Source organism: Urocitellus parryii, chromosome 15 (assembly GCF_045843805.1).
Source record: "Urocitellus parryii isolate mUroPar1 chromosome 15, mUroPar1.hap1, whole genome shotgun sequence".
NCBI lineage: Eukaryota > Metazoa > Chordata > Mammalia > Rodentia > Sciuridae > Urocitellus > Urocitellus parryii.
Window position 1 is genome coordinate 6246447 of NC_135545.1, and position 11506 is coordinate 6257952.

At 56.5% G+C, this 11506-nt stretch overlaps 2 protein-coding genes across 2 annotated transcripts; both read left to right on the top strand.

The window, feature by feature from the left end:
* The first annotated feature begins 1095 nt into the window (after window positions 1-1095).
* Klk15 (kallikrein related peptidase 15) lies at window positions 1096-5616 on the top strand. The gene is made up of 5 exons (XM_077792976.1): window positions 1096-1138; window positions 3853-4003; window positions 4436-4719; window positions 4814-4950; window positions 5464-5616. The coding sequence occupies exons 1-5, from the start codon at window positions 1096-1098 to the stop codon at window positions 5614-5616; spliced, it is 768 nt and encodes a 255-aa protein (XP_077649102.1).
* Window positions 5617-7109: 1493 nt separating this feature from the next.
* LOC113195000 (kallikrein-1-like) lies at window positions 7110-10910 on the top strand. The gene is made up of 5 exons (XM_026406356.1): window positions 7110-7155; window positions 8709-8868; window positions 9704-9990; window positions 10097-10233; window positions 10755-10910. The coding sequence occupies exons 1-5, from the start codon at window positions 7110-7112 to the stop codon at window positions 10908-10910; spliced, it is 786 nt and encodes a 261-aa protein (XP_026262141.1).
* Window positions 10911-11506: the final 596 nt, after the last annotated feature.

Below are 11506 nucleotides of genomic sequence, written 5' to 3' on the forward strand. Positions count from 1 at the left end.
TGGGGCTGGGACCTTATAAATTCAGGCATTCCAGTGCCTGCTTCCCTTCTGCTGCCATCCAAGCTGCCCTAGATGCTCCTGGAGATCTGGAGGGGGTGAGATCTTTAAGAAAGAACTTGAGAAGCGGGAGCGCAAGGGGTGACACTGACCACCCTGGGGGAATCGAGTGTCAAAGGTACTGGATAGGTCCATGTGTCCGTTACTGAGGGCCCAAGCTGAATCTGAACCAAGACAATGTCCTGAAGCTTCTAGAAAAGCCCCTATGGAAGGAGGGGAGATAGAGTGAGCCAGGAAGGTCTGTAACTCACTCCCAAAGCTGCCCCAGATCCCCCATGGGCCAGACCCAGCAGCCACAGAGCTGGGAATCCAGAACCAAGTCAGCCGGGGCCTGCTCTCAAGGAGTTCCCAGTCTGATGGGGGAGGGAGACGCCACCGAGGGCCAGGGAGGTCAGAAAAGGCCTGCGGGGCTGAAGTGGACCATGGAGAGGAGGGCATACCTGATGGGGCACAGCCTGAGCCAAGGTGTGAAGCCATGGGACTGCAGAGGGGGGAACAGCAGCATTAGAAGGACAAGGTCACGGAGACCCAGCCAGACAGGCTGGAGGGCAAGGGCGCGCTCACGTCCTCTAAAGTGGGGCTGAGGGGCTGGGGCTGTATCCCGGGATCACTCAGGGGTCTGTGGGGGCTGTGAGCAGGGAGGGGCATGGACGGCCAGCTCTGGGAGTGGACGAGCCCAGGGGGACCTTGGTTTGGAGACAGGCTGGGGAAGTGCTAGACTGAAGGGGACCGAGGGGAGGCTGGGATTGGGTCCTGAGCCAGGGCCTTGGGGATGGAGAGATCAGGAGCTGTTGGCATGGTGCGGGGGTCTGTCCTGGTGCCTAGAGGAACAGTAGACCCTCCAGAGATGGGGACCCAGCAGGAAGAGCAGGTGGTGGGGGGCTAGGGGAGATGGGGGGGGGAGGAGGTTTTAAGCAGCAGGGGGTTGGGGGGAGGAATGAGCTGGTGCCTGGAGGCATCCTGGGGCTGGGGTCCAGACACAGCCCGGTTCTGGTTCTGCTCTCCACAGACATGCCTGAGCCCTGGCCTTTCTCCACAATGTGGCTTCTGCTCATCTTCTCCATCCTGGTGACATCTGCAGGTGAGGGGGCCCAGGGTGGGTCCCACTGCCTGGGAGCATGGTGCCCTCCACAGAATGCCTAGGTCCCGGGACCCCAAAGCACCTACCTCACAGAGACCACCAATGACCCTGCCCCCACCCTCATCCCACCTGAGCCACCTGCCAAAGTTCCTGAGTCCCTGTGCCAGCCTAAAAGCCATCGGGGCTCTGGAAACTGCTGTCTGGATCCTCTCCCTGCCCATGACAGTGACCAAAGTTCTGGCATCTCACAAATATGAGTTTGAGTCTTGGGCCTGCCCCTTCCTTGCTGGGTGACCTTGAGAAACTTGTTTCACCTCCCTGGACCTCAAGTACTTTCCGGATAAGACAGCAGGTACCTGTGACAATAACGGTGAGGCCTCAGCAACATAATGTGACCTAGTGGCCATCCCTCTGAGCCAATAATGTGGGTAATGCATGCAATAAACATTGAACAGGGTGGAGAAGCCAAGAATTCAGACTCTGGGTTCAAATCCCACCTCTGCCACCTCTAGTTCCCCGATGCATGATGGAGAGGCCGTCCTCCCCACGGGTGGTGGTTGAGAATGAAACATGGGGCCCTCCAGGGCCCCTATGAAGTGAGCACCACATCCCTCAACTGCCAGGGGAAGGGGCTGTGGCTCAGAGGGATGGCCACTAGGTCAAGGTCACCTGGGTGGCAGTTCAGCTCCAGCCCAAGCTCTGCCACTACCCCTGGACAAATCACATGTAACCTGATGCCTCCCCGGAGAAATTCTCAAGTGGATCTGTTCATTAACTCCCTCCTGCCCCTCACCCCTCAGGCCTCCCTATGCTGCCAGCCTCCCTTGGGGCTTTCCCTGTGCCCCCCTCCTTGCCTCCCACCTGCCTGCTGCACCCAGCTGGGGCCTCCACCCTCCTCCAGCTCGGACTGGCCAGGTGCAGCCCGGTGCCCAGCTGTTCAGCCAGTGCCCTCACACCCTTCTCCATAGAGGACCTCACCCTTCCTCAGTTAAGCCCCTCATGTACCACATCCGCATTCCCAGCCTCACCCTCACCTTGGTGGGCAGAGTGGGGGCATTTGGTCCAATTATGTAAATCCAGCCCCAGTGAGGGTGTCTGTGTACACGGCTGTGACCTTGGGGCTATACACCCTGCCCACATGCACATTGCCCATTGTAGGAAGCTGTGGTCCTGTAACCTGGAAATGTCCCGATGTCCTTGTGCATGCCACCATTGTGTGTGTGTGTGTGTGTGTGTGTATTGGGGGGTTCCACATCCTGCCCATATGCATGAACCAGGTCCCTGTAGGTGAAACCTGATGAGTGACCTTGAACACCATGGATCTTGCTTGGGGGCTGATCTGGAAATGGATAAACATGACCTATCCCAGTCATCTGAAAAGTCTTTGACCTTGAATGCCTGGCCCTATGTCTGGGTGTTGCCCTGGAGTCTGATCTGGTGGGTCCTCCTCTGAGTGTTGGTTCTCTAGTTTGTTGTCTGCAACTTTGATTCTACAAAATGGCTTGTGGTTGGAATCACTGTTTTGACCTTGGCCATGGAGGTCGATACAGATGTCTACCTTAGTATGGCCATATGTGTGCCCACAAATAAATCTATGGGTCCTTTGTTGAGAATAACTAGCATTTACTAAGCAGTTCCCAGTTACAATGTTGCAGGTATGATTCAACACACACACACACACACACACACACACACACACACACTCCTATTTCATCTTTACAAACATTCCCATCTTACAGATGAGGAAAGAGAGGCACAGAGATCAAATAACTTGCTCTAAGTTTCACACCTTGTATATTTGAACCCAAGGTTAAGGATCCCACCTTCTTTGCCTAGACCTGTTATGCACATGTGCTTATCTGTGACACTGGGTGCCAAGACCACACTGGAGACTAAATTTAGGTCTGACCTGTATCCAATGTTGAGTGTGTGTGTGTGTGTGTGTGTGTGTGTACACAACCATGTGTTAACTGTTTCATACACAATGTCTTTGCTGTGATTCTCGAAGCTCTAACCCATGCACCTGCAGTTAATTTTTAGCTTAAAGTGCTCTCCCTGTCTGTTCCTGTGCTTGCAAACCTGGTGGAGTGTATATGTGTGTTCAGGACTCTATGGGGCCAGTTGGTGAATGTGACTGACATATACAGAGCCAGGTCTGTGTGTCAAACCTATTGAGTGGCTACATTCACTTGATATCATGACACTTTGGGACCCTGAATCACTAGTTCCAAGTGATCACCTGTCTGAGCCTCACCCCCAATCCCAGAGAACTCCTTGCCCTCTGATCCTTTCTCTGTCCTCCCTCTCCCGGGTTCCTTAGCAAGTGGGGCTAGACTAGAATTGCACAAAAGGCATTCGTTGTAAAAGCTAGAGAGGACAATGCTTCACAATAAACAGCAGGGACCCTTAAGAAATTGGGACCCAGTGTGGTGGTGCGTGCCTGTAATCCCAGGGACTTGGGACTCTGAGGCAGGAGGATCACAAGTTCGAGGCCAGCTTTGGCAACTTAGTGAGACCTAAGCAACTTAGTGAAACCCTGTCTCAAAATAGAAAATACTAAGGGCTGGGGAAGTGGCTCAGTGGTTAAGCACCCCTGAGTTAAATCCTCAATACAAAAAAGAAAAAAGAAAAAAAGAAATTGACATGGATGGAAGAAAGGCGTGGGGGTGCGGAAGAGGCCAGGTCTCAAGGATCTTCTGCCCCTCCCCTACCAGCCCAGGATAGAGACAAGGCGCTGGAAGGGGAGGAGTGTGTGCCCCACTCCCAGCCATGGCAAGTGGCCCTCTTCGAGCGTGGGCGCTTCAACTGCGGGGCTTCCCTCATCTCCCCACGCTGGGTGCTCTCTGCTGCACACTGCCTCACCCGGTATGAAGGCGGGGCGTGGGGTCCTGCCGGGGCTGGGGGACAGGCGTGGGGGCTAGTTTTGGGGGAAGTACGCGCTGGTGCCTGGAGCTTTGGGTTGAACGGGGAAGAGGGTCCATATTCCTGGGTTCTGAAGGAGGAAGAAGCTGGAGGTCAGGGCTCTTAGGTCCCTGGAGGAGGAAAGAGTCTGGGGATCTGAGAATTCTAGATTCTGAGGAGGGAAGGTCTGAAACATGGAGGCTGAGTTCCAGGTGCGCCCATGCTTTCAGACTCCCGGATCCCCGAGGGGCAAGAGCTGGAACCTTTTGGCCTCAGGCATATAGGTTCATAATGGCACCTGGAGATTCCCAAAGGGTCAGAGGATTCCAGGTTGCACACTCTTTGATCTCTCTATCTACTCCTTACTGCACTTGCGGGTAACTACTCGCTGCACAGCTTCATGAGAGTGCGCCTGGGCGAGCACAATCTGCGCAAGCGTGATGGCCCCGAGCAACTGCGGATGGTTTCTCGCATCATCCCCCACCCGCAGTATGAAGCGCGCAGCCACCGCCATGACGTCATGTTGGTGCGGCTAGCCAGACCTGCGCGTCTGACCCCCCAGGTGCGCCCAGTGGCTCTGCCCACCCGTTGCCCCGACCCAGGAGAGGCCTGCAGGGTGTCTGGCTGGGGCCTGGTGTCCAACAAGGAGTCCGGGACCACAGGAAGCCCTGAGTCTCAAGGTGTGTGAAAGGATGGACCTATCCTCCAAGGCTCTTGGTAGAGGGGACAAGAGCCAAAATGCACTGTATGCTCCAAGTCTGCTATCCTCCCCAGTGAGCCTCCCAGACACGCTGCATTGTGCCAACATCAGCATCATCTCGGACGCCTCTTGTAACAAGGATTACCCTGGACGCCTGACAAGCGCCATGGTGTGTGCAGGAGTGGAGGGCGGAGGAACGGACTCCTGCGAGGTCAGAGCACAGAGGGGCTAGGAGGTGGGAGAAAGCCGGTGGGTACGGGCTGCAAAGTTGGGACATCTTGGATTTTGTGTGATTGGAGCCATGAAGATGCTAGAGTTAAGTCCAGATGTGTGATAGTAAGAGTGGTTATAATACTGGTTAGGTTGGAGTTGGAGCTAAAGATGGAAATAGGGTTAGCTTGGGATAGCATGATTGGTGTGAGGATGGGGAAGAGTTTGGTTTGATTTGGATGGGAAATATGTTGGGGGCGAAGTGGGCTGGGATGGATTTGGAGAGGAAACATTAGATGTGGAGACTGGGAGTGAGTTGTGTTAGATGTGAGGATGGGCATGGGTTTGCTTTGATGGGTTGAGTTTCTTCAGGTTTAGCTGAGCAAGTTGGGCTGGGGGTGCCTGGGATGGGGTGGGTTGGATTGAGATTGCAAATGGTAATTAGGATGGGGATGGGATGGCTCTGAATCCAGGAAGTTCCCACTCAACTTGAGACACCCCCCTCTTCCCACAGGGTGACTCCGGGGGACCCCTGATCTGTAGGGGTGCTCTTCAGGGCATTGTGTCCTGGGGTGATGTCCCCTGTGACACCACCACCAAGCCTGGTGTCTATACCAAAGTCTGCCGCTACCTGGAGTGGATCAGGGAAACCATGAAGAGGAACTGACTAATTGGCTTACCTGACTGAGCGGAAGCCTCCAGGGCTGGCCAGCGGTCCCGTCCTGCCCTACTAGGCTATTATGTCCCTGTCCTGCCCTGCACCTACTATGTCCCTGTCTAAGTCCCAGATGGTAGCCAAGGACTTGTCATGCCTGAAGCCAAAGCTGGTGTTCAAGGTCACCTGTTTAACACCAAGATTAGAGGTTGATTCACATTTCTCTGGAGGAGTTTGTCACTTTCTTCTGGAGATGAAGGGAAATGGGAGCCAGAAGCTGGGGGTGGGGGACTCAAAGAACATCTCCAACCTGTTTCTCCAGGAGGTGAGAGGACATGGCTTCAAGCAGGGCTGTGTCCACTCAGCACATGTGAGCAGGTGTGTGCTGTTGAACAGGGTCTCAACCTCACTCACCCTGGGTCCTCCCATCTGTAAAATTCTGATCCTGATATCACTTGCCTCCCGGGGTGGCCGTGAGGATAAATTGAGGTCCTACTTATGAACTGATTAGAATAGTGTCTGGCATTGAGTAAATACTCTGCATCACTGGATCCCAGAGAGGGACCCCCACACACTAGGTTACCCAGAATGACTTCTTTATCTTAAAGATTAGTTCAAGGTTTCCTGATGGTCGTGACAGAAAAAGGCAAACACCTCCTTTCCTGAATCAGATTCCTAGGGAGCAGAGGCTGGGACCCTGTGAGCTGTTGTGATTTTACCAAAGAGTCAAGATAACACTTTGGAAGCCTGTGGGTTTACCCTTGAGGCCTCAGGAATCTCGTTCCTGGTTCTCTTCAGAGATCCCAAAATGTGATTTTCAAGATCACGGGATGTGGAAGCACATGAACCTGGTTCTTGAGATCTATTTTATTGGTGGAATGGGAGTGGGAGTTGGAATTTGTGGTGATAATGTGACCCAGGAGGGTGGGTGGTTAATCCACATCTCTGGGGCTTGGAGGACATGACCTTCAGGAGTGAAAGGGTCATTGTGATCCCAACACTGGGGACACACTGAACTTGGGAATGCTAGAGATCTTGCCCTGGGAGACCCTGGAAACTGTCCCTATAACATGTACAAGTCCCCCTAATTTTTATTAAGAAAGGACCAAGTCTCAGGTCTAGGAGTGCAAGCCTCAGGGCAGTGTGAATGCCAAGACTTATATTTAAGGGAGAGCTAGCAGCTGAGAAGCTGCTCTCAGGGCTCTGAGTAGTGCCCTGTACCCCTGAGCAAGTCCCCCCCCCCCCAGCTCCAGGGCCTGCCCCTCCTGGCCTCAGTCTGGGACTGCATCCAATGTGATCCAGGGCACACAGGACAACAGGTGCAGGTTCTCCCTCCCCTTCCACAGGGGTGGGAAAGGGTAGCCCAGCCCGCCGCCAGGGGCAGGGCCTTGGCCAGCATCTGGGTGCCAGCAGGGCAGGGGCGGGGCTCTGGGGGCATTAGGGCTTTTAAAGGCTCCCCAAGGAGGTTCTTCAGCTCCTGCCTGCCTCTGGACACCTCTGTCACCATGTGGTTCCTGGTTCTGAGCCTCACCCTATCTCTGGGGGGGACTGGTGAGACAGTGGGGGGCTGTGGAGGGGACCAGGGCCCTGACTCTCATGCTTCCCTCCCCCTGTAAGTCCTTCCTCTCCTGCCCAGCACCCCAGCCTTGACCCTCCAGGCCACAGTCACCCTATACCAGGGATCAGGCGCTTCCTTTCTCTCCTAGTTCTCCACCTCGAGGGGGAGGTCCCTGCTCCTTGCCACTTCCCCAGATCTTTCTCCTCTTCCCAAGTCCTCAGCACATCTCTCACTCTCTTTGGGGTTCTCCAACTCTTCCAGGGGAGCTCTAGTCCCATACAGACCCTGGGACCCTGATTATCCCCTCTGACCCTCTCTCTCTCTCTCTGCAGTTCGATGGTCTGACTCCTGAATCCCCAGATCCCACCTCACCCAGTGATCCTCCCACCCAGCTGTCAGCAATCCATCTTGTCCTCCAGACCATGACATCAATCCCCTTTCCTCCCAAGCCTCCCAGACCCCACCAGACAACCTTGCTTCCCCAGAACCCCAAGCAACACCCCAGTCTTCCCTCCCAGGATGAAAATCCAAGCCCTCCACCACGGGCTCCTTTCCCTAAGAATTCCCATCGCTCCCCAAGCTCCAGCCTTTCCTCCCCAGGAGCAAAGCTCTGCTTCCTGGGACTCCACCCCCAGCTCCACCCTACCTCCCTAGTCCGGCCATCCTGCCCTGACCTCCCCAAAGGACCACAATAACCTCAATCCGTGATTCTGAAACCCTACATCGGGCGAGTCCTCCATCTCCACTTCACAGCCGTGTGGCCTTCTCCATGCCTGTCCCGGCCAGCCTCCAGATCACCCAGCACCCTCAGCCCAGGAGAAGCAGAGCCCACCTCTCACCCCATCCCAGAACAACTGTCACCACTCCCTCCAGGGTCCCCATCCCAGTCCTGATGCAGCCTGTTCTCAGGACCACTAGAGGCCATTTTGCAACACAGGAAGGACCCTGAAACCTCACAGGAGCCTCCTCCAGCTTTAACCCTGCCCCTTCTTTTATCCTTCAACTTGGAAACCCCAAATCCTAACTCTTCTGCCCAGCTGGCCCCTTCCAGCCTGTCCTGGTTCCCCAAATCACCCCCAGATTCCCCTGCCCAGATACACTGTCCCCTCAGACCTGGTTCCCTAATGCCTTCTCCTCTCCTGAACCTCAAAAGCCCAACGCAGGCCCTGCTTCCCCAACCTAGGAGCCCCTAAACACCTCAAGTTCTTCTTCCAGCTTCTGATTCTCCTGGGACTCCTTTATGGAATCCCTCCTCTGTCCACTCTCCTCCCACCCCTCAGCCCAAGACCCCAAGTGGCCTGACCTCCAGACCCACGCCTGCCCTTTGTCTTGCTGCCTTCTCCGTCACTCCTGGGGCCAGCTCTGCTCTCAGAGAATGAGGACTAGCCATCCACCCACAAGCTCAGGGGTGACTCTTGAATTTGGGTCCTTTCCCCAAAGCACTTGGCTGCGTCCCCAGGTCCCCAGTCCTGACCCTCTACCCCCATGTCCCTTCCAACCTTCAGCACAGTTCCCTCTAAGCCTCGTCCTCCAACCCTTCCAACAGGCGCTGCGCCCCCCGTGCAGTCTCGGATCATTGGTGGCTGGAAGTGTGAGAAGTATTCCCAGCCCTGGCAGGTGGCCGTGTACCACTACACCAGGTTCCAGTGCGGGGGCGTCCTGGTGCACCCCCAGTGGGTGCTCACAGCCGCCCACTGCAGCAGCGAGTGGGTACCAGCAGGGGCTGGGGAAGAGGTGTCTCGCCCCCCAGAACTGGGCAGCCAGGGCCATTCCCTGGGTGACCTCAGGCAAAGCTGGGCCAGGAGAGTGCTGGCTTTGCAAGGAGGAGCAGAGCTGGGACTGAAAACCCTGTCCCCGCTGTACCTGTCTCTCAGTACTTGGCTCTGTGTGTGTGTGTCTCTTTCTCTCCATGCGGGGCTGGGTTCTGGCCTCTGTCTTCCTTTCTTCTGTCTCTGAGTCTCTGCCACCATCTCAGGCGCTGCATGTCTCCCCCTCCGTGTCTCCACCCCTCTTTCTCTGGGTCTCTGGCTCACTCCTCTCCCCCATCACTACTGGCCCCATTCCCAGGGGGACCCCGAGAAAAGGCAGGCATGCACCCCAACCTGTGTGCCTGGGAGGGAGCTTCCCGCTCTGCCCTGCTTTTCTGTGTGTGACCATCAGTCCCCTCTGGGGGAGACACAGGGAAGGGCTGAACTGGAGCTGAGGGGGGGCAACTGAGAGAGGAGGAAGAGCGGGAGGGCGGGGGCAGGGGCGACCTTGGGCTCTGTGCCCAGCTGCCTGCCCTGCTGGGGACCCTGGCCAGCTGCTGCAGCTGAGCCGCTCCCAGGCCTCCCCCCACTCTCTCTCAGCTCACCCACTTCCTCTCTGCTCCCTGTTCTCTCTCTTTAACCCTGCACCCGTCTCCCACCTTCTCAATTCGCTCTCCTTCCTCTTCCCTTTGGCTGTCCCTGTCCCTGGCTTTTCTCCTCACCTTCTCTCTTTGGGGACCCTCTCCGTGCTCCCGCCCCTCCTCTCCTCACTCCCTCCATCCTTTCTCCCCAGCAATTACCAGCTGTGGTTGGGTCGCTCCAACCTGTTTGACGATGAAGACTTGGCTCAGTATTCCCAAGTCAGTGACAGCTTCCCACACCCGCAATTCAACTTGAGCCTCCTGAAGAACCACACCCGCCTCCCCGATGAGGATTACAGCCACGACCTGATGCTGCTCCGCCTGTCGGCGCCCGTGCAGATCACCAAGGCTGTGAAAGTCCTGGAGCTGCCCACCCAGGAGCCAGAAGAGGGGAGCACCTGCCTTGCCTCGGGCTGGGGCAGCATAGAACCAGAAAAACGTGCGTCTGGCCAGACGGTGCAGCCTGGGGCTGGACACCTGTGGGAGGGAGAGGGTGAGGAGCCAGCTGGGATCCGGCCACAGCCCTTTCTCTCCTTGGCCTGCAGATGTGTTCCCAGATGATCTCCGGTGCGTGGACCTTGAAATCCTGTCTAATGAAGAGTGTGACAAAGCCCATTCCCAGAAGGTGACAGACACCATGCTGTGCGTCGGGCACCTGAAAGGTGGCAAAGACACCTGTGTGGTGAGCCAGCCCCTCCCCCGGGGTGTGGGAGGGCTGGGGTCTGAGCTCTTCCGATTCTGAACTGGGGTCTGATAGCTAAGTGTGCATCGCTCTTCTGCTGCCCAGCTGCAGTCCCTGCCCCAGAGCCTCAGCCTCCCCCACACCCGCTCCAGGCCCCGCCCTCACCTCGACCTCCACACGGAGTCCCCCCTGGTCCTCTGCAGGTGTGGATGTCTAATTAGAAAGCTCCCTGGAGAGCGAGCTCCAGGACACACACCCCCAGTGTCTCCTAGCTGTGCCTACTGCTTCCTTGCCGCCAGGTCTGCAGGGACTGTCCTCCTGGACCATGCGCGTGTGCCCCCCCCTGCCCCCCCCCCCCGCAAGAGACAGACTCTATGTCCCCTTGGCCAGCAGTCTGTCCCTCTGTTGGAGCCCCTTCTTCCAGGAGTGGGCTCTGGAATCCCCAGGTCTGAGAGCTGGCTTGTAGCTGGAACCCAGGCCCTGCAGACCCTTCTCACTCCCTCTCCCTCTCATATTCCCAGGGTGACTCGGGAGGCCCACTGGTCTGCAATGGTAAGCTACAGGGTGTCACGTCATGGGGCCATGTCCCATGTGGCAGTCCCAATATGCCTGGTATCTACACCAAAATACTTTCGCATTTGACTTGGATAAACAACACCATAGAGAACAACTCCTGAATGTCCCACGTTGTGTCCCAGTCTCAATAAAACTGAATATGCATCAAATGAGCGTAAAGTTCTGGCATGATTTGGCCTTCCAGATGTTGGGTGGGCACCTCCACGCTCAGGAGCCACAGAGCAGAGGTTAGAACTTCCCCATGGGTCCCAGTCTTGTGAGCGGTCATGAGCAGGCAGGGGACAGAAAGGGGCCCTGACCAAGGTAGACCAACAGGCAGGGGAAGGCTCAGACCCCAAAGGGCAAATCAGGAGCACAGCCATTAGTTCATGCCGGGCCTGACCCTAACCTGGGAGGGCAGGTGCGGCCAGGGAGAGTCAGACAGGGAGAGGCTGGAGAGCCTCAGGTTTTATTGTGGCAGGAAGCCAGGAGGGGCTGTGGGATGCGCTCTAGGGAGGGACCTGGTGCGCAGAAGGGTGAGGCTACACCAAATGCAGGGCAGTGGAGTGTCCTCGGGAGCAAGAGCGACGTCCACATATCAGGTGGAGCTGGACCTCTGGGAGGGGAGTTCTGATGTGTACTGCCAGGGCTGAGAGGATGGCCAGAGAGGGCTGGGCACCAGGGGCGGGGCTACTCAAATGGCCACACTTCTGGGGCT

Bases quoted from the DNA above. Each gene is read 5' to 3' on its own strand.
- Klk15 (XM_077792976.1), top strand. From the start codon at position 1,096: ATGTGGCTTCTGCTCATCTTCTCCATCCTGGTGACATCTGCAG. The intron at 1,139-3,852 runs GTGAGGGGGCCC...CTCCCCTACCAG, and splicing joins CATCCTGGTGACATCTGCAG to CCCAGGATAGAGACAAGGCG. The intron at 4,720-4,813 runs GTGTGTGAAAGG...TATCCTCCCCAG, and splicing joins AGGAAGCCCTGAGTCTCAAG to TGAGCCTCCCAGACACGCTG.
- LOC113195000 (XM_026406356.1), top strand. From the start codon at position 7,110: ATGTGGTTCCTGGTTCTGAGCCTCACCCTATCTCTGGGGGGGACTG. The intron at 7,156-8,708 runs GTGAGACAGTGG...CCCTTCCAACAG, and splicing joins CCTATCTCTGGGGGGGACTG to GCGCTGCGCCCCCCGTGCAG. The intron at 10,234-10,754 runs GTGAGCCAGCCC...TCATATTCCCAG, and splicing joins GTGGCAAAGACACCTGTGTG to GGTGACTCGGGAGGCCCACT.